This window comes from Neophocaena asiaeorientalis, unplaced genomic scaffold, assembly GCF_003031525.2.
Source record: "Neophocaena asiaeorientalis asiaeorientalis breed wild unplaced genomic scaffold, Neophocaena_asiaeorientalis_V1.1 scaffold123, whole genome shotgun sequence".
NCBI classification, from domain to species: domain Eukaryota; kingdom Metazoa; phylum Chordata; class Mammalia; order Artiodactyla; family Phocoenidae; genus Neophocaena; species Neophocaena asiaeorientalis.
Genome location: NW_020173666.1, coordinates 3,026,969 through 3,049,109, shown reverse-complemented (window position 1 = coordinate 3,049,109; position 22,141 = coordinate 3,026,969). Strand labels below are relative to the sequence as shown.

The following is a 22,141-nucleotide window of genomic DNA, read 5'->3' as shown; positions in this document are numbered from 1 at the left end:
GTAACATCAAATTTTTCAAAACTATTTTTTCAAAAATATCATGCTTTTATAGGCATGATACCCTTGAGAAATAAAGAATATAGTAGGACAAACCCTAACTCTGCTCCATTATTGAAACATAAATTCAGTCATGTTTTTCACTTTATAACATTAAGTAAAACATTCCTGAAATATTGCATCTTATATACAATATGACTCTTCTAGAAACCAGTGGTTAATAACTTTTCTTTTTTCATCATGGTTGCTCTGTGATCTTAGATTTCTAAAGTTCATTTGTTTTTCTTATGAACCTATCTACTTTTGTTGCATATATTTTTGGCATTTCAAACTTGAATTGTTTCTGAAAGACACCAACTCCGCTGACTCTGACTGGAAAGAAAATGTTTTTGATTAATTGGATATTTGTGTTCTCTTGCATCCTGCCAAATAATATGTATTTAAACAGGGAGGGTATAAAAGGGGAAGAGAAGGTTAATCTTCATTTTCACTTATAAAATTGTTGTATCAGAATAGGGTGTAAGTGTAGTATGATCTTGGACCTCTAGAACAGTGCAACTCCAAGTGTGTGCCCATGAATGCATGTGTGTGTGTGCACGCATCATCTGTCTGCAAACTGGTACTCTGTGGGATAAGCTCTGAAAGTGAGAGTGTGCATTTAGAGATATTTTTACAGCAATTGGTCATCACTGGGTCATTTTATTATATTTTATAAAAGTTTCAGTTTGCAACAGAATCGGCAGAAAACTTCTTTCATCGTAGATTGTAAGAAAATAGCTGTTTAAAAGAAATGGTGAAGAATAGTTTGATTGATTGTGAAGCCTGGGGAAAAGATTGGGACTAAAGACAAAGATCACCTCCAACCTTTGGAAGAGGCACTTTCCAGAGGCCTCCAGAAATAAAAGGGAAGTTGAAAAAGCAAAGTTTGAACTCTTGACCTTGATGATGGCTTGGTGTTGAGAAAGAATGCATAAGAGTGAAATCCATAATGATATTATTTACATGTCCTCTGGCATTATGAAGGAGGTTGTTCTAAGTTACCTACTGTATATGAAAATAGAAAGTAGCAAGAATAAGGTAGCATTTTGGGAGTCACAAATAAATGAGTACATAAACATACATATATGTATATGTATATATGTATATAAATGTAGAGGCCAGAGCATGTAAATCTCTCACAAGGACTGTAATCTCCTATGGGCGATGCTTCCTCAGGAGTGAGGGCCAATCTGTGGTGCACCAACAGCAGAGGTGAGAGCAACACACAAAGTTCCAGAGAACAGCTAGATAGCCGGACCCATGATTTTCAAGCAGGATTCCTTCTACAGCAACAGTACGTGGGGTACATGGCAGTGTTTCAGTGCTATAGGATGTACTAGAACCATACAATAGCACACCTCTTCTTGGTGGGAGGGGGAGTAAATTTCTTGTTGATGGTGTGTAATTCAACTTATCATATATTGAAATAAAATTGTAATAAAACATACTTAAGAATGCTTTGAAGCATTTTTTGCTTGAGGACAGGCTGCTTTGGCCTCTAGGTCTTCCACCCCTGCTCACTCTTATCTTTCTTCTCTGTTTCCTGACCCCTCCTTATTACCCCAAAATGCACCCCAATAATGGGTTAATATCTAAAATATATAAACTGCTCATACGACCTGATATAAAAAAAACAACAACCAAACAACCTGATTAAAATGTACAGAAGACCTGAATAGACATTTTTCCAAAGAAGACATACAGATGACCAACAGGCACGTGAAAAGATGCTCAATATGCTCATCATCAGAGAAATGCAAATCAAAACCACAGTGAGGTGTCACCTCACACCTGTTGAATGACTATCATCAAAAAGACTACAAATAACGAATGTTGGCAAGGATGCGGAGAAACGGGAACCCTTGTACACTGCTGGTGGGAATGGGAGTTGGTGAAGCCACTGTGGAAAACAGTCTGGAGGTTCCTTGAAAAACTAAAAATAGAGCTACCATATGATCCAGCAATTCCACTCCTGCATATATATCTGAAGAAAATGAAAACACTATTTCAAAAAGATTCATGCACCCCAATATGCACATGTTCACAGCAGCATTATTTACAATAGCCAAAATATGGAAGCAACCGAAGTGTCCATCAGCAGATGAATGGATAAAGAAGATGTGGTATATATATATATATAAAATGGAAAACTTTGTGTTAGAATAGAGATTTTAGAACATTTTAGAAACCAAATATTTAAAATTTGTTATAAAAGATGTAGTATACTATAGATAAAACAAAAATAATCTGTTTTTAGTGACAATTGTATATGCAATCTGTGCATTTTTAGTATTCATAGACACAGAAAATTGTGAAAATATAACTGCTACTTAAAACTATGTGAAAATATAACTGCTACTTAAAAATTTTTAAATAAATTTCCCACTTTTATCTTTAGGTTAAGTATTTAGTAATCAGGTCCTTGAGCAGATTACCAACTCTGATAATCAAAATGAAGACCTGTACACATATTTTTCTATGTTTAACGCTAGTCATCACGTGCTTAACTATCTTTTCCAGAATTTTTATTTTAAGGTATGTGTTTATCCTACCGATAAAGGCAATACTTACTGATATTCTCCTTCTGCATGCTCTGCTCACGCTCTTCCTTCCCTGTGCGGGATGATCCTTCACTTTCACTACTTGTTGATTTTGCCAGATCCTTGAAGCCCTTGTTTGTCTGCCACTTCTTCCACAGCATACTCCCTGATAGTACAGTCTCTCAGTTATCTAAACTCATGGAACTCTTTGTATCTGACTCTTTCATGGCACTTGAAGATGTTTCTACTAAATATGATATATGCATTACCGAAAAAACATGCATTCTATGAAATCACATACAAAAATAGCGAGACATAGAATACATAAATACGTAAAGTTCAAAAACAGGAAAAATTAATTCATGGTCATAGAGATCAAATAGTTACTTTCAGGAAGGAAAAGGCTGGGAAAGAGAATGAAGAGGACTATTGGGGTGTATTAAGGGTTTTTTTTTTTTTTTTTTGCGATGTGTGGGCCTCTCACTGCTGTGGCCTCTCCCTTTGTGGAGCACAGGCTCCGGACGCGCAGGCTCAGCGGCCATGGCTCATGGGCCCAGCCGCTCCGCGGCATGTGGGATCCTCCCGGACCGGGGCACGAACCCGCGTTCCCTGCATCGGCAGGCGGACTCTCAACCACTGCGCCACCAGGGAAGCCCTATTAAGGGTTTTTTATCTTGATCTAAATGGGGTGGCTCCTGAATATACACACATATGAAAATACATCAAGCTGTGCTATTAAGATTTGTGCGTTTTTTGCCTGTATGTTACATGATAAGGTCAGCCTTCTCTGAGCTCTGTTCTCCACTAGGCCTTGTCCTTGACTTGTGATGAATCCCAGTTTTAGCCAGGAATCCTGCCAAACTAGTTTATCAAGAATCCCCTACTCTTGATATCCAATTAAACTCCTCTTCCTCCACACTTGATATTTAATCAAATTTCTCTTCCCTGACCTTTGATACCTAACCAAATTCCTGTAAGTAATTTTTCATCCACTCCCTGCTAGTTAGTTATAAATCCTCACTTGTTTCTGTTGTTTTCAGAGTTGAGTTCAATCTCTCCCCTATTGCAATAGTCATAAATAAAATCTTCTTTGACATTTTTAACGCGTCCAGTGCAATAAATTTCCTTTTACATACAAATTAGCACAACATTTAAAAAATCAATAATAAGATCTAGAGCCTAAAGAACAAGGACTGTATTCTATTCACCTTTATGTTCCTAACATTACATTAAACTCCACCAATTAGAGGAGTGAGTACTTTAGGAGTTAGAAATATTTCAAATCCCAACTTGGTCACTCTTCAGATGTATGGCATAGGAAGGATAAGGTGACCATCTGAGCTTTGGTCTCTAAATCTACAAAATGGAAATAGTAAGGTCTACCTCATAGTTGCTGTAGGTTAAAGTGAGATAATAAACATAAAGCACTTTGAGCAGTGCCCATCCCAGAATAACAGGATTGGGGCGATATTTATTTTTTATCCCCTTCACATGAAATGTTAAAGGACATTACTTTTGTAACAGTTATTGAGTTATACTCCTGAAGATGTAAAAGTGGAAAAGCACGATTTGGGATGTGAATGTCTTCAGCCTCCCTGGACAACTCAGCATGGTGATAGATGGAGGTATAGCCAAGTGTTTGTGGGAAGAGCCCTGGGGTGATGGAGAGCTCTGTCTGCATGCTGCCTCTGTCCCTGGGTAGCTTGTGAATTTAGCAAATTACTCTGGGCCTGGGTCCTTGCTGACAAGTTGGAAATAATATTTATATCAGTGGGTTGATGTGAGTATTGGATGAAATAATTCGTATTTTATAGCTCCAGGCCCGTGGCAAATTGTTCACTGAAAGTAGCTAGCTTTCTTACTTTGATTCTTATTGCTATTTATTGCTATTGTGATTAGAAAGGTGCCAGATTTATAGCTGTGAGCCTGCCTTCAAGTTCACATACTGCTACCTTCTAATGAGGGTTTCATCTTTTTTTCATCTTATTTCTGGTTTCATCTTTTCTTAAATGGGGAAGATCATATCTACTTGGGGACAAAGTGAACACCTGCTTGGTAAAAAGAAAATGCTTGAGAATCTATTTTCTTATAAAACTGTCTATAACTTTACAATCCTATAATGAAATAGATTCTGAAATTTTTCTTTTTACCAAGCATGACTTGCTGACTAGCTTTGAAGAGGTGCAAGTAACAGCTCCGTGCTTGGGGCAGCTGGGGTAGGGTTCACTGACCTTCTTCCCCTTCTTTGGTTTGGCTTTCAGACGTAGGCACACACTCAGCATCAGGTGTTTTCTTAATGAACCGGCTGAGATAATGGAGACGCGCCTGGGCAGCCTAAAGGACAGACATTATCAACACACATTACAGGCAACACCATCTCAACAGTACTCAAAAGACACAGGAAAATGTGAATGAATACGGCAGTCTGAACCAGACCGGCTCTTATGAATTACCAAAGAAAAACTCCAATTCTGAACCATCCATGATCTTGACAGTGATTTGTGAGAACTAATGAAGAAGTCCTAAAACTCATACGCTGTACATGCTAGCTTAGATCCAGGTGCTCCTGAACCTTTTTCATCTGCCTCAATAACCCTGAGTTGGGGACATGAAGCACATTCACTATGGCAATGATCCTTATCTCAACTGTAGAGAGGAGGAATCGTGAGGTGTGTGTGTTCCACAGGGGCAGCACAGGATTTTTCTCTAAGCACATGAAAGCACATATTAGACATCTTTATGCTTTCTTAGTTGGGAGTGTTAAGGACAGAGAGTGTTAATCCCAGATGATGTGAAAGGACAAGGCTACCTACAGTTTGGGCCATAAGTGGCACCATTATGTGCTTTGCTTTTGGAAGTCATCTGGGTATCCGGATAATAACATTTCACAGTGTGTTCAAATGTGGTCTTAATATTTAGTTCGTTGATGCCTGACAAAATTCCAGATATTTCCTAAAGGAAAGACTATGTTGTTTCACCAATATGGCCCTTGCTTCAGACCACGCCCAGGAATGAAAGGTAAAAGGACAACTTTTCAAACTCAGGTAACCTTGATCGATCTTCCTGGTTCAGTCATCTCCCAGGCCTGCTTCATGGCTCGGATTTCATCTGCTCGTTCTGTATCTTTTTTCACTTCAAAAAAGTCTGCTTCATTGTATTCAGTGACCAACCTCAAAATCCAGTAGGGTTTATTTGGGTCTTCTTGTTGAGGGTGAGCAGTGGATATCTGGCAAAGTAAAGTAAAAACCTCGGGGTCAGATGCTTTCCTCCTTTCAAAAGGATCTAGATTTTACCCTATGACCCATAATTTCACTTAAGTATTTAAGCCAAGAGAAAGGAAAACATATATTCACAAAAAGATTTGAAAAGAATATTCATTATAGCCTTATTCTTATTAGCCTAAAAAGGGGAAACAATATAAATATCTGTCAACTGATGAATGGATAAACAAATTGTACTATGTTCATACATGGACTACTACTTAACATTAAAAAGTAATAAACTATTAATGCATACCACAGTGTGGTTGAATTCTACAGACAGACATTATACAGAAATAAAGAAGTTGAGCACAAAAGAGTACTTCTTGTATGAATCATTTGTATGAACTTCCAGAACAGGCAAAACTTGCCTGGGGGAGAGGTATGGGGATGACAGAATCCACTGCAAAGAGGTTTAAGGGAATTTCTAAGCTTATGGAAACGGTCTATGATCTAAACCTTGATAGAGATGTGGGTTACATGGTGAATTCACTTGTCAAAACTCACTGAATCGCACATTTAAGGTTGTTGCATATCACTCTATGCAAATTTCACCTAAAAACTCTAAATAAAAATAATTCTAAATTGCACTTAGGCTCACTCATACCATCTCTTTACAAGAATGAGGGCAAGAATAGTTGATCATTTCCAAGCCTGGATATACTTGATATATATTCATTAGAAAAGTTAACATTTGGCTGTCTTGTAGGATCACTTTCACGGACCTTAGGCTGGGAGCAGATTGACATAGGACTTGAAAATGTCTAGATAAGTGAGGCTTATTGGTAGCCATCTGGTAAGGAGACGAGCTTGAGTCTGATGAGGTTACTAGCATTTTACATAAGACTGAGACAATGTCAATAATCCATATTACATAACGCAGATGGGGAAGTGGAGATTGGGGGGCCACTGAATAAAGTTTTCACGTGTAGTTTGGTTTTAAGGTTATCAAAAGACCTCCTAGCTTTCTGCAATATTCCCTTAATATTCTGATGAAAATTTAAATCTCACAATTGGATATTCTTTTATTTCTTCCTTCTAAAACACAGTACATAAGCTTTTACCACCTTTTATATTGCTTGATAAGTGAGTTTTTCAGAAACTTCTCTGGGATCAAGTTTTGATTAGGGAAGGGAACACTATGAAGGACTAAGGGAAGGCCACATGTCTATAAGAATTTATGGATTGAATTTAGCTTATTTGCTTTAAACTTGAATGGTTTTGTTGTTGTTAATGATAGGACTGTTTTCTCAGATAATTCAAATAATTGATTTTATAAACTGGAGCTACATCTAGAAAAGTTAACACACAGCATGATCTTGACGTTTCAAGGGGGAAAAAGTGGTTGACTGGAACTTCACCTATGTTTTTGAGCAAAACAATGTTGAAAGAAACACATTTTGAATAGAAAATTTTATCTGGCTCTTTCATATTTCAAACGTAATTGTAATTTGACAGAGAGCGTTCCATTTGTCTGCATTTGTTTAGATGATATTACACTAAAAGGCAGTATTTGGATTGTAGAATGTAGCTAGTGAGAACATAAGTAATATAAATTTAAGAAGAAATTAGCTTTTCCATATGAAATAAAATAAAGGATCAAATAAATTCAACATGGTGACTAAAGCAAAACTACAAAGTATATTATTATAGTTTTTGGTTTCCTGTTTGGCCCATATGTTAAACTTTCAAACATCAAACAATATAATACTAATAGCTGCTAAAACCAACTAGCACAATATTAAGGTTCCTAAAGCTTAGTTCATTTTTAATGTCATAAAAACCCAATTCCCATGTGAATTCTGTAACCAAACATACCTTTTGTGCTTCACAAGATATTCTAAATATTGTCTCTTTCAGGATTCCCTAGAATTCATGAGTATTTGAAAGAACTCAAACTGAATCCCACAATTCCTTACTAAATTTGGTGGATCTTCTGAACAGGCTTTCATTTTGGAGAATATGCATACATTCTTCAAAATTTTGAAAAGAACAGAGGCTTTCACACATGTCAGTTTTTAGTTTCATCCAATCATTAGTTTTCTGAAGAACTTTTTTCTTGACAATATTTTTGCAAGTTTTAAATTTTTTTCTATGTACTTCAACTCTTTTACCTGCAGCTTATCCAGCTTTTCATTTTAACTTTCATCTAGAGGTAAATATTTTACGCATGACAAGATTGAATCTAAAAATAGGTGTCAGGAAGTAATATAATAGATCATCAAGTATTATATGGGTTTCTTCTCTATCTGTAGCACTGTTGATAACTTTAGACAGTTCAAGCTTGTGTATGTCACCGTGTTTCTCACATCACTCTCATGATGTCCAATGTCCTAGGCACTCTAATGGTATGTGTGGCCAAAGACATTTACACTCATGCATTGCTAATGCTGAGGGGTTATTCGGAAGCAAATCTCCACTGTGATGAAGATCATTTTCCAAATGCACACTTTGCAAAGTAGCCTGGAGCAGCAGATATGGCTCTAGTGGCCTTCCACATCTTATACTGACAGCCTCCCAACTGGTAAGAGTTGATTCCAGGAAAATGACCATAGTTTCAGAAAACAAAAGTTGTTGGCACTTTCCCTCTGTTTACCATGGTAATTACTGCAGCTACCTTAGGACTTCTGGGATTTCTTGCTGTTTCTATCATTGGTGTGTATCCCATTCTATCCTTAAGAATATTTCCCCAAGTTTCACTGTCGTAAAATGCAGGGCTCCAACTCATTTTGACTGTTCCAACAATGACATTTTGTGAAAACACATCTCATTCTGATTTTCGATAAAGTTCCTCACATTCATCCAAGGGCATATGAAACAGCCCCAACATGAAAGCTAATATGGCACCTGTACTTCCACCACAAATGCAGTCAGAGGGCTGGTGAACTGGCTTCTGAGTGAGTTCACCTCATTTCCGCAATGTCTAAAGAGCAACCACACCCCTTTTTCTTCCATCATCAATTGTGCGAATTAGGATTCCTCTTTCTTTCACTGGATTCATGCAGCCAAATTAAGGCCAGAATTTCTCTAACTGCAGACTGAAGAATGCCATCCTTAATTTGTCTCAGTCATAATAAATATGGAATAATTCTTTCCTTGGCAGCCACTCCTTTTCCCTCAGGAAATTCTTGAAGATGAAAAGTCAGTTGTTCAACCCTATTAATGCAGAGCTTTGGCTCAGTTGTTCTTAATGCTTGAATAAATGCCCAGGTTCTGTCATCAATACGCATCCTGGCAATCTTGTCTTGTTGAAGAGATAAACGCTTTTTCTTCTCTCCGTTTTTGTCTTTGCTAATAGTCTGCTCAGTTTTTAACTGCCTCTTCCTGTTCTTTGGACTGAATCATACTTTAATTTGGGAATGTATCCACCAATTTAACCACCTACACTAAAGTTTGTACACCTTCAGTGGGATGAGAAAGAGAGTTAGCTGTACTTTGTTTAGTAGAAACTAGAAGAACCTCATTTGTCCTCTTCTTCCTTCCTCTGACCTGTATCTGGTAGAGCTTGTACTCTTTTGTCTGGACCATTGCAGTGCTTTCTGGTGGTTTTCCCATCTCTTATCTTTTCCCCTTTAATTTCATACCCTTAAAAGTCACCAAGGTATCTGAAATGTAAATCTGATCATGTCAGTACACTTCTCAAAGTCCCACCTCCCAGCCCTGTGTAGCCTAAGCTGTGATCACAAATGATAGGAAGATTTTGTCCTCACAGGTAATTTGTTTTGAGTTGAGTGTTTTTAAATAACTTGAATTTGAGTATCTTTAGGACTCTGCTTGCACTCCTCAAACTTGCCACCCACATACTCTTCCTTACCCTTAATCATTGGGATTACCTATCTGGTCCTGAAAAAATTTGGAATCAGGACCCCTGGCTTGTAGATAGAGTCCCAGCTTTCTAACCAGGCTTTCTAAAAGGCTCCCCTCCACCTGACCCTTACTTACCCTTCCAGCCTCATACCCCATACCTTAGTGGCTCAAAAACCAAATTGTGTTGGATTTTTGCCTCTGCATGTCTTTGCTCACTGATTCAGTTCAGGACTTCTCTAGGCAGAGGCTGAAATAGGTACCTATCCTTTCTACCCTGTACATACCATATCTAACATTACAACTCTCTCTTTACTTTCAGTCTCCTCCATTAGACTGTGAGTTCCTTGAAGGTAGAGACTTTATAATATTAGAAACCCAAGTCCCCAAAACAGTGTCTTACATATTAAAAGCTCAATTAACGCTTTTTGACACTAAACTAAGGAAGACTGCTTACAGAAGGTGCCCAAGGAATGTCTTTAAGGTATCTAGATGATTGCTGGAAACAGGGAGATGGAATTTTTCAGGTTTTACTCAAAAGATATGGGAAAATAGGGACCCAGTGAATCTAAGTTTATTAAATGACTCCAATAAAAAAAAGCATCACACCCACCTGAGGCTCAAAGCGAGGCACTTGTTTTTCTTTGGCTATCTTTTCTTTCTCAGAAGACTTTTCTTTGCCTTTCCTTGTTGTTTTGGAAGTTCCTAAAGATTTTTGTCCCTCACTAATAGTGTGGGAATCTGGACTTCCAAAGGTAATTAATTCCTCATGTTTCTCTCCATGTGCTAGAAAAACAAAAAAAGGAAATCAGTGAGTCATGATATAATAATAAAATCATGTCATGTAGGAAAAAGGGAAGAAGTTGGAAAAATGGTTAGTCTAAGGCATTTGGATTTTTTTTCTTTTTTTAAACAAGCAGGTAAGCAAACAAGCAGACAGACCTTTTATAAAGATCTGTGTGACTCTCTTTTATACAACTGAGAAATAATTCACATACTATAAACTTCTCATTGAAATGTATAAATCATGGTTTTGGTTTATTCATAAGGTTATATAATTTGGTTTATTCATAAGGTTATATAATGATCATTACTATCTAATTTGTTTCTGATCTGGATGCTCTCAGTTCATTTTCTTGCCTAATTGCCTTGGCTAGTATCTCCAGTACAATATTGAATTGATTATTCTCTGCTTTAATATTTATTATTCCCTTCTTTCTGCCTACTTTGGGTTTACTTCTTTTCTTTCTTTTCCAGTTTTCTAGTTTTTTAAGGTGGAATATCAAGTTATTGATTTGAGATCTTTGTTCATTTTAAATGTAAGCATTTATAGCTATAAAGTTCTCTCTTAGTACTGCTTTCATTGTATCTCATAAGTTTTGGTATGTCGTTAGTTGTTTTTCATTCGTCTCTAAGTATTTTTAAATTTCCCTTATGGTGCACTTTATTTCTTCATGTGGATACAAGTTACTGCATAGTGTCCTTTGATTTCAGCCTGAACAATTTCCTTCAGTATTTCTCATAGGGCAAGTTTGTCAGTGACAAATTTTTTCAGTGTTTGTTTTTCTGGGAATGAGGCTTTGAAAGAGATTCAGTTCCATTTTCCTGTACCAGGAATACAGGCTGTTAGTTTTCAAGGTTACTGCTGAGCTGGAGACCAGGGGATGGGACTGGGGCAAGTTAAAATGTCGTAAAGCTTACTGTTCTTAAAGAGATATGGCTGTTTTTCTTGAATAAAGCCTTTGTTAATTTCCAGAATTCTGAAAAGTTGATTCTGATCATCTCTGCCAGTTTTTTCATTGTTTTTATGGAGGAGTAAATTTTTGGAGTCCTTTTTCCTGCTATTTCCATTGGTGTCCTCCTGGATTTCTCTTCTTATTTGAAGCTTCTGAGTTATCTCTGCATGCTGTTTGTCTGGGGCAGAGTCCTGAGAGAATGGAGAACTCACATAGGCCAGGTCTCTCACAGCTGCCTGGAGACCTTGTCGTAAGAGCATGAAATATCAAAAAGCTCTGTGGAGTATGTGAGATTCCATACTAAACAGCTCAGCTCTTGAGTGTGATGAGTAGGCAAAGAAAAAAGTGGACTGATTTAACTTGTGAGCAGAAAAGTGAAAATAATGAGACCACAGAATGAAAATAAGGTTAAGAGTAAGAATGAGGCACAAGGGTAGAAATGATGAGCCATAGAAACTGAATCAAGAGAAAAAGAAAGAAAAGAAGACAAAGATTTTTATAGGAAGCCACACAGTAAAATCACCTTTTATCAGAGACCCAGGATAGAATGTAGAGAGGCTGCAAAGGACATATTTTCTCTTTGGTTCTTTGATATCCTTTGTTAACCAAAAACTTTGAGGTTGAAGAAACACTATTTGCAAAGAAATGGAAGCCCATGTATTTCAGCACCGCTTCCCTGCAGAGGCTCCTTATGCTGTCTCTGCTATATAGAGATGGTGCAGTACCAGCTCTTCATCTTGCCCAATATGAGGTGACTGGGCTTCGACCAGTCTCAGTGGCCACAGCTACCACCTCACTTAAATCCAGGTCCCAGAGATCTCAATGCCAGCAAAATCAGGAGTTAACTACAGTTTAGAGATCTATCTGTGGCCAGTGCTACATAATAGTACCTCATAAAAACTGGAGTACAAGAATTCATTCTTTTTATCTTGTGCAGCCAGGCAACTCTGTTACCAGTTATGCTATGCTTACTGTGAAGCAGCAATTCACAAATTTGATGAATGTATGAATCACTAGGGAGTCTGGAAAATGTAGGTCTTGAAGCCCAAACCCCAGAGAGTCCAACCCCTTAGAGTTTGATATGGGGCCCAGGAATGTACAGCTTTAAAAACTATCTCAGGTGGTTCTGATTCATACTTAGAGAAACACTACTTTAAGAAATGTATGCAGTTTTCCCTTTCCTTGGAAGCAAATGTTGCAAGGGGATGGGCGGAAGGGAAGAATACCAGTGAGTTAGAGTTCAGTGAAGCTGAAGGTTCCTTTACAAGAGTGGTTTTCACACTTTAGCCTGTGTCAGAACCACCTGAAGGGCTTGTTAAGAAACAGATTTCTGGACCCCACCCCCCAAAGTTTCTGATTTGGAAGGTATGAGGCGGAGCCCCCAAATTTGCTTTCTAACAAGTACCCAGGTAGTTCTGAGGCTGCTGGTCCAAGGAATGCACTTAGAGAAACACGGGTTTACATTTAGGAGGGTATAATTACCTTTTCCTAATATGAAGGATTTCGCTTTATGTTCTACTATTTTTTCTAACAAATACCCAAGTATTGGGAGAGCAAATGATATTTGTTGAATCCCTACGATGTTTCTTTCTCTTTTAATTCTCAAAGAATCCCAGCAGGGTAGGTTCAGAGAGTTTATGTAATGTACTCAGACTCTCCCAAATGGTAAGTTGAATCAGCATTCAAATAACAGTTCAAAGGACATGTCAGTCCCTTTCAAAATCGGAGTCTTGTAAGTCACCCCATCAGCAAAGTAAAACAGTAATTGCGAAGAATCCAGATCTTATTTCACTTGGTGCCAGTTATTGGCTGCTTTCGAAGTGGGGACAGAGCATCCTGCACAACCACAAGTGGACTGTAAGCACTGTGATTTTACAAGGGGGCAACTTGCCTTTCTGCCAATAATCCCAGCCTGCTGAGAAGTGTTGTGCTAGGGAAAATCCTTTGGTCAAATAATCAAATGACTTAGAAGTGAATCCTGGATCAGCCACTCTAGGTTAACTTTGGCAGGCTTACTGTATTCATAAAACTTGAAACCTAAGACTGTGCCGCAGGCTTTAAAAAAAAATCAATAAAAGACATTTAAAATAGGATCTTACCTAGTATCATACACCCCAGGTTTTTAAGATGTTAACAGATGTCAGATGAAATGGAATCTCAAGCTGCTCCATTAGGTATTTCTGGTGCTTTCTTTTTCTCACTACCCATAATTCTTAGTGTTTGAGTCATACATTTAGGCACACTTGATTCCACTCAAATTAACATATTCTAATATTCAAGTTTTCATATGTGAACATTTACTAGAGTGTGAGGCGCACAGCAGGTGTATACCATCCTCTTTCTTTATATTATTAATATATAGAATAAAATAATTTCCATATTATTTAATGGCTTACAATATGGTAACTTTTTCTTCCAGGAATTACAAGTTCAACAAAGGTGAGGATATCATTACATACTTCATTTTAAATTCCTAATTTCACCTAGTATAGGGCTGAACTCATAGTATGTATTCAGTATCAGATTGCCTAAGTTTAATATATAAAGCTTTATAGGGAATCTGTATGTGTTGGGAGCATATATGTCAGTAAGATGCAAGAATAAATATCCTAGTAGGTCAAAATTGTGAAAAATGTGACCCCGCTTTGCATAGTCATGTAATTAGAAGAATTACAGAAATATAATTTTGATTTTATGATTAAAATTCGGTGCTTAGATTTATATATCCAGAAACTAAAAGTGGTTGGGATTTGAACATTAATATAATTTCTCAACTAGAAAACTTGTTTAGAACAAAGTATACATTTACCAACTACAATCACACTTGGTAAATATAAACAGAAACGCCATGTATATATGAATATATAAATATATATAGTAAATATATATAGTATCTACAATGCTTGGTTTCTTCAAATACTCTGAACTGGATACACCATGCATGTATTGTGCCTAAGAAAAAGCAATAATATAATATTTATTAGAGTTCAGGAAATAATGTTATAATCCTGCTAATAAAGTTAGCAGTGGGACTTGAAACCAAACACTTTTGAGAATGATAAAGTTTACGTTTAATGCGAATAGATCAGAACTTCAGGTATGCAGGCCAGCAATATAAACAAAAGGACTTCAAAATAACAAGACCGCTAATTATGTATAAAGGCAGATGATATCACTAAGTATTACCTGCTCAAGATTCTCCATTTTCTATTTTCTTAAGTGAAAGTAAGCAATTTTTACTAAAACTTAAGTATTGAAATATACTAAAGGTGGCACTGTTGCTTCATGTTAACCAGAGGCCAAACTTCCTAAAATTTTATAATAGAAATAGCCTAGGTTGTACATAGCCATATTTCAGGCCTTATATTTTATCATGAGTTATAAAGATGTAAAATTTTGAAAAAAATTAAATTATATATTTTAAAAAATTATATATTTTATTTCTCATATAAATTAAACATTGAGTTTAAATCAGTAAATAGGGCAACATTTACATTTAATCTACATAAAATTTTAAATTGGGTCATCAATGTACAAATGAAAAAAACACTTCACCAATTTCTGTTTGATATATTTATAATTGAAAAGCAAGCTAAGTGAATAATTTTAAGACATTAATAACTTAATTTCTCTAAAATATATCACACTCTTAAGGTTAAAGTTTGTAGGTTATGAGTTGTAAATATAATTGACAAGTGGAAGTGGGCATATTGATATGTTTTAATTTAAACAAACTGGCTAACTAAAAAAACACATTTATAAACATGAAATTAGAGAAGGATTATTCTGAATTCAAAAGCCACTTAACTTTCAAAAAGATTGAAACATATTCTTTCAAATAGATAATTTTCCTGGTTCATTTAAAATACAATTCAATCCTGAATTTCTTCTCTACTTTCAGCAAAAAATGTATTAGGTGACACAAGGTGTCATTTAATTTTAGCAGCTGATCATTTCACACATAAACTTGTCAAATGTGATGTCAAAAAAGAAGACATAATTATGCCTAAAGACTTATTTTCTAGTTGGAATACACAATAATGATAAAGCCGTTTTTTGAAGTGCTACTAGGTTCCAGGAACTTTATATATATTATCTTGAATCTTCCAAACAACTTTGAAATAGAGGAGTTATTATATAATATAGGGGTTATTCTAATTTTGCAGGTGATAACCCAGTTTCAGGTAGTGGAATGTACAGTAGTTAGCCACTCTACTGTATTTCTCCATTTAATGTTAACTTCCTTTTAAAAACTTAATTCATATTATTAACTTTGTACCATAATCAAGATCTACATTTTACATTACTCTAGTTCATAAATTATACTACCGTGTTCCGTTACTGAAAATCCACCTGTGTCGGACAGTTTGAACTTGAGAAACGTGCATTACATTCCCAGGACTTATTTATCGTGTAACTGGAAGTTTGTGCCTTTTGAGCACTTCTACTCATTTTCTATGTCCCGCAGCCACCTCTCTGGCAGCCACCAATCTGTTCAATGTTTCTATGAGTTCCATTATTTCAGATTCCACATGTAAGTGAGATCATACAGCATTTGTCTTCTCTGTCTGACTTATTTTCTCTTATCATAATGTCCTCAAGCTTCATTCATGTTGTTGCGAAAGACAGGTTTTTCTTCTTTTTATGGCTGAATAATATTCCATTGTGCATACCTACCACAATTTCTTTACCCATTCATCAATCAATGGACACTTGGGCTGTTTGCATGTCTTGGCTATTGTAAATAATGCTGCAATGAACATGTAGGTGCAGATATCTCTTGGAGATAATGTTTTCATTTCCTTAGGATATATACCCAGAAGTGGATTTGCTAGATCATATGGCAGTTATAGTTTTAATTTTTTGAGGAAACTTCATCCTCCATCCATAATGGCTGCACCAATATACATTTCTACTAACAGTATACAAAGTGTTCCCCATTCTCTCGCCAGTACCTGCTACCTCTTATCTTTTTGATAATAGCCATCCTAACAAATGTGAGGTAAAATCTCATTGTGGTTCTGAATTACATTTCCCTAATGTTTAGTGATGTTGAGCATCTTTTTGTGTGTCTGTTGGCCATCCGTATGTATTCCTTGGAAAAATGTCTATTCAGGTCCTCTGCCCATTTTTTAATTGGATTGTTTCTTTTTTTGATATTGAATTGTATGAATTCTTTATATATATTGGATATTAACCTTTTATCAGATATATGGTTTGCAAATATTTTCTCCCATTCCATAACTTGCTTTTAATTTTATTGATGGTTTCCTTTGCTGTGCAGAAGCTTTTTAGTTTGATGTAGTCCTACTTGTTTATTTTTGCTTTTGTTGCTTATACTTTTGGTATCAATACCAAAAAATCATCGTTAAGACTGATGTCAAGGATTTTATCCCCTATGTTTTCTTCTAGTTTGTAGTTATATACAAATTTTAGGATTTTACTTTTTCTGTGAAAAATGCCACTGTAATTTTGATAGAGACGACATTGAATGTACACATGGCTGTGGGTAGTACAAACATTAAAAAAATATATTGGATCAGAAGCCAGACCTTCAGGCAGTAGCTTTTAAAGTATGCAAATAGACCTTTCAGGGAAAGACTAGGAGATGGGCAGTTCTGTCTGCTGTCTCTGCACTGAGCCCTGGAGGCCAGAGCATCCTTGGAAGCCTACTAAGAACTATTTGCTATAGTCTTATGGGTCTTGGTGGACAAAACCCCATTGGCCTTTAGAGCTAGGTGTTTTGGGTGCCAGTCACTCACGTGGAAATTTTAATAGCTGGAGCACTAGACGTTCAGTCCAAACCCTTTGCTTTGGGTGTTGTGAGTTCCCTTCCAATTGTATGTCACTATGCTGGGTGTGGGGTTTATGGCGAGAGTATATCTCAACCTTTACGATACGTTTTGGTGTGAGTTTTTCCATTTGCTTGATGTGTAGGAGGTAATCAGCTGTGGATCTGTTTCTATGGGAGGAGGTAAACTCAGGAACATCCTATGTCACCATCTTAAACCAGAATTCAGTTTTCAACTCTTTTGTGTAAATACTAAAGAGCACAGTTACTGGTTACATAGTGTCAATGAAAAATTAATTAGTCGATCTAAGAAAGAAATGGAAAAGATTTTCGAGTCAAATTGAGGATTATAACCCAGGAATAGCATTTCAGAAAGCTCTGAAAACTGTTCCACCCATTAGAAGTCAAGGCATAGTTATATAAGGTTTTTGAGACAGAGGGCTGTACATTAAATGATGAATTCTTGACAGTTTACACAATCCAGATCTAAGCGTCATCTTGTCCCCTTACAAGATCAAGAAGGAATGTTACCCTTTAGGAGTTGTCTTGTTGATGCCGGGAGAATGTTGCTCTTTATGGTTGAGCAGGTGTTTCTGCTGATGGGGGAGGTTTGGTAGATGTATAATGCAGGTGCACAATGCACAGTAGAGGGGAGAGAGGAGACCAAAGGGCAGATAACATTTTTTATGTTCACATTTTTCTTGTCATGCCACACAATGTGAATTTTATTTCACAACAGTAAATGCATTTTTAGTTTCATAAGAAACCATGCACCTCATTGTTCACTGCAGCACTATTTACAATAGCCAGGTTATGGAAGCAGCTTAAATGTCCATCGACAGATGAATGGTTAAAGAAGATGTGGCACATATATACAATGGAATATTACTCAACCATAAAAAAGAATGAAATAATGCCATTTGCAGTGACATGGATGGACCTAGATATTGTCATACTGAGTGAAGTCAGACAAAGACAAATATCATATGATATTGCTTATATGTGGAATCTAAAAAAATGATACAAATGAACCGATTTGTTTCACTTTGCTGTACAGCAGAAACTAACACAACATTGTAAATCAACTATACTCCAATAAAAATTAATTAAAAGAAAAGAAACCTTGAAACTTGTCTTCCAACTTGGCTGTACCATTTTGTATTCCCGCTATCAATGTATGAGAATTCCTGTTGCTCTGTATCCTCACCAGCTTTTGGTGTTGTAGTATGCTCTTTTGTATTGTATAGTGTTATTTTAAAAATAATGTACATATGTTAATTTTTATGATTAGGCAGTCTTGCTTAAAATTTGAAAAGAATATACATTGAAAATACTCATTCCTTCAGATTTAATTATTATGCTGCATAATGTGATATAGTGCTTAGGAGTAGAGGCTATTTCAGATTTTTTTTTTTAGTCTAAAGCATCAAACTATCATTTCCTTCTCAGGAATATTAAGAGTAGTTTACATTTTAAAAAATAAACCTGAATCTTCTTTCAGTAGGAGATTCTCCTTCTTTTAAATATTTTTAAAAACTTATCTTTAAAGTTATACTTTCCCCAAAACTTGGACAAACATAATTTTATAACTAGAAAAGTTTCCTGTACCATTGTTAGATAATCATCTAGTAATTTTTACTAACTGGACAAACTTTGTTTAAACTAGGCCTAAACAATCATATATTTTTGGTTTTTATAAACCAAACAGCAAGATTTTGAAACATGTAATCAATTAACAGAACAGGAAATGCCACTGGATTAAAGTACAAATTGTAAGCAATAAGGTTTTAATAATTACATGATAAATTTATTGTTAAATATTTCTAGAAGATGTAAAACACATGAATAACATTTAGGGTGACATACCTTTGTTATCATTTTTCTCTAAGTCTTTTAGTGCTTGAACAAACATCTGTTGACTTTCAGTGAGAGGCCAACTGTTATACAACACCAAACACTGTATAATATACTTGTATACCTAGGAAATAAAATGCAATAAACAATTAACAATAAAAATAAACATAGGATTTTAGGCACATAATAAATGCATATTTTCTGGATCATATAATAATACTTTAATTAGATACTGTCAGATGTTCTCCAAAATTCTATAATACCACAGTGTGTAAAAGTTTATCCTCACAACCCCACAAATACTTACCATCATATATTCTAGTATTTATAACTTTTGCATTCATGTTTATAAATGAAATTTACTTATTTTACTTTTGCTACTTATCAGTTTTGGAATCAGAATTACATTAATCTCTTAAAAAGGATTGGAAGGTTTGTATTTTTTTTCTGTTTTCTAGAACAATTTATTCCTCAAAAGTCTGTTAGATCTATCCTGTAAAGCAGTTAGGCCTATAGCTTTTTGGAAAGGTAAGACTTTGATTATCATTTCAGTTTTATTATTCTTATTTATTATTTTATATTTTCTTTTTTTTAGTGGAGCAGGTATGCCATTCCTCCCCCAACTCCAGGAATTTTACATTTGAAACAATTTTTGTCAGTTTTAAATTGCTAGTATAGAGTTGTATATAATACTTAAAATTTTTAAAAAGCCTGTTGTTTGCATTTATACCTCTATCCTAATTTTTTGTTCCGTATTTGATTTATTTATATTTTCTTTCTTTTTTTCTTACTTGATTAGTCTTACAAGAAGCATGTTTACTTTATTAATCTTAAGAAAGCATAGGTTTTATTAATTTTCCTAAATTTTATTCCCCATTTCATTAATTTCTACTCTCATTTTTATTAAAACTCTTTATTTTTGAGTTATTCTTTTACTTTTTCTAACTTTTTGTTTTAATAGCTTAGTTCATTTGTTTAATCATTCATACTTTCTGACGAATTAATTTGAAAGTCAACATTCCACTGAATGCTACTTTAGATGTGGCTTACAAATTTTGATTTGTAGTTTTTTATTTTTATGGAGTCCTTTGTATTTAATAATTTCTTTTTTAATGATTTTTTTAAACTAAAGAATTATTTAGTATATTTCACTGTGTTTTCACATTTATGGGATTTTAAGCAGTTAATTACTAATTACTATTGCATTATGTTCAGATAACATTTACACAGTATAGTTTGGTTTTTATTGAGGCTTCCTGTGTGCTCTATGGAAAAGTATATTCTCTTTTATTAGGTGGAGTGTTCTATATAGATATCTAAAAGATTAAGCTTCTACTTAATACTTCATATCCTAATGATCAAATATATTGTTTTTCAGCTTGATCTACTTGTTTCTGAAAGATATGTGTTAAAATATTCAACTCAGTTGTTAACTTATTTTTCTCTACAGCTCTAATAGTTTTGCTTTTTATTTATTGAGTCTAGGCAGTGAGATGCCTATATGTCAGTTATGGTCATACTGCTTTATTTTTCCTTTTATTTTTGTATAATATCCCCCATGAATCCTATGTATTGAGATATTAAAATATCATCACAGCTCTCTTTTGGTTCAAGTTTAAACTTTCTGTGCTATTTTGTTTAAAAGTGTCACCTTTAGACTACTTACAGTTGGATCTTATTTTTTATCTAATGTTAAAATTTTATCCTTCTAATTGATTAATAATCCATTTGCATTTATTTTAATTACTGCCATATTAGGATTTATTTTTGGCATTTTGTTTTTATTTCTTTTAATTAGTTAATTTATTTTCTTGGTTTTCAATGGATAAATCATGTTTTCTTTTGCTGCCTTAAATTATATGCATTGTCCTTTATTTCTTCAATTTAAGGCACATGCAAATATGTTTTTCTTAATATATGACCTTTTCAAAGTCTCATAACCACTAACTCATATATAATGTAAGATAATAACATCTACATTATAGGGTTAGTGTAAAAATTAAATTTATCACATATTTTAAAATCTTGGCACAGAGAAAATTTTCAATGATTCTTCAATTCTGGTTATACACTAGTGGCACTACATATAAAAAGTATTATACATGAACAATTTTTAGGAAAATAATTGTTGCAATTTACGTTAAATTTTTATGAGCAGTACCATTAAATAATTCTTTTAAATGTAAATTACCTGCTGTGGTGTGCTAGCATTTTCTTCTATAGTGGGTACAGAGATAGTTTCCTCATCCAAAATAGGCTGACCAGTGTCTACTATTGCACTTCCAGGTCTTTTATAGGATTTATGACTTCCTGGGGCAGATTTCTTCTTAACGTAAAATTCTTGCTCTTTCTTGAATGAAGCATGAGTTGAAAGAATTTGCTTGCTAGCTGAATATGAGAAATATTAGGATTTAAGTTATGTGGAATGCATAGTTATTACTGACTGTGTTATTTAGTTATATCCTTATAGAACACTCAAAGGGACAGGTCAATTTGTTTTGTTTTAATGAGATAAAAACCAACATCACTGGCTTCTTGGAAATATTCTGGTCTTAAAGAAACTTAGTGTAATGGTATATGACTTGCATAGAGCCACCACTGATTGATAAAAGATTATACAACAATTCAACAATTTCTCATTCATTCTGTGCCGCTCGAATGACAATAAACTAATACCACACACTCTGACTTCTTCAGCGTTTAATACTATGTGTGTGTATGTTACTGTAATTTTTAATTTTTACAGTCATTATTTCTTAATTAACAGATAATGTAAATACCATTGGAAGGGATACAAATAGATATGTGCTGGATGTTAATTAATTCACCAAACATGTATTGAGGAAACATAAGTGAAGCACACAGGGAAATTCGGATTCCAACCATGACAGAATAATGGGCACTGGATTTATTTTTATACCACAAAAATGATAAATTTGGACAAAATGCATAAAACAACTGCTTTAAGCCGGAGGACAATAGACAGCCCAGGACTGTGATCCTTGAGAGAAGGGCAATATTCAAGATGATCTCTCCACTTTCCCACATTTCTGCCCGTGAAGATCTTCTCACCCATGGCACGGGGAAATAGAGTTCAAACAGTGAACAGCTGTGTTGTCA

The 22,141-nt window shown here is 35.1% G+C and overlaps 1 protein-coding gene across 4 annotated transcripts in view; it reads right to left on the bottom strand.

The window, feature by feature from the left end:
• The window catches only part of ADGB (androglobin), a 139,126-nt gene that overhangs the window by 4,898 nt on the left and 112,087 nt on the right, over positions 1–22,141 (bottom strand). Inside the window, exons 28-33 of one of the 4 annotated variants that reach the window (XR_003003596.1) lie at positions 21,213–21,409; positions 19,034–19,145; positions 10,254–10,426; positions 5,626–5,802; positions 4,808–4,910; positions 2,608–2,823 (exon numbers count right to left, since the gene is read on the bottom strand). Coding sequence is in view for 2 of the 4 variants with exons in the window: in XM_024747897.1 (XP_024603665.1) it covers positions 2,608–2,742; positions 4,808–4,910; positions 5,626–5,802; positions 10,254–10,426; positions 19,034–19,145; positions 21,213–21,409 (897 nt within the window). In the remaining 2 variants the exon portion in view is untranslated. The remainder of the gene's footprint in view (positions 1–2,607; positions 2,824–4,807; positions 4,911–5,625; positions 5,803–10,253; positions 10,427–19,033; positions 19,146–21,212; positions 21,410–22,141) is intronic. The other 3 variants (XR_003003597.1, XM_024747897.1, XM_024747898.1) reach the window with 3 other exon arrangements.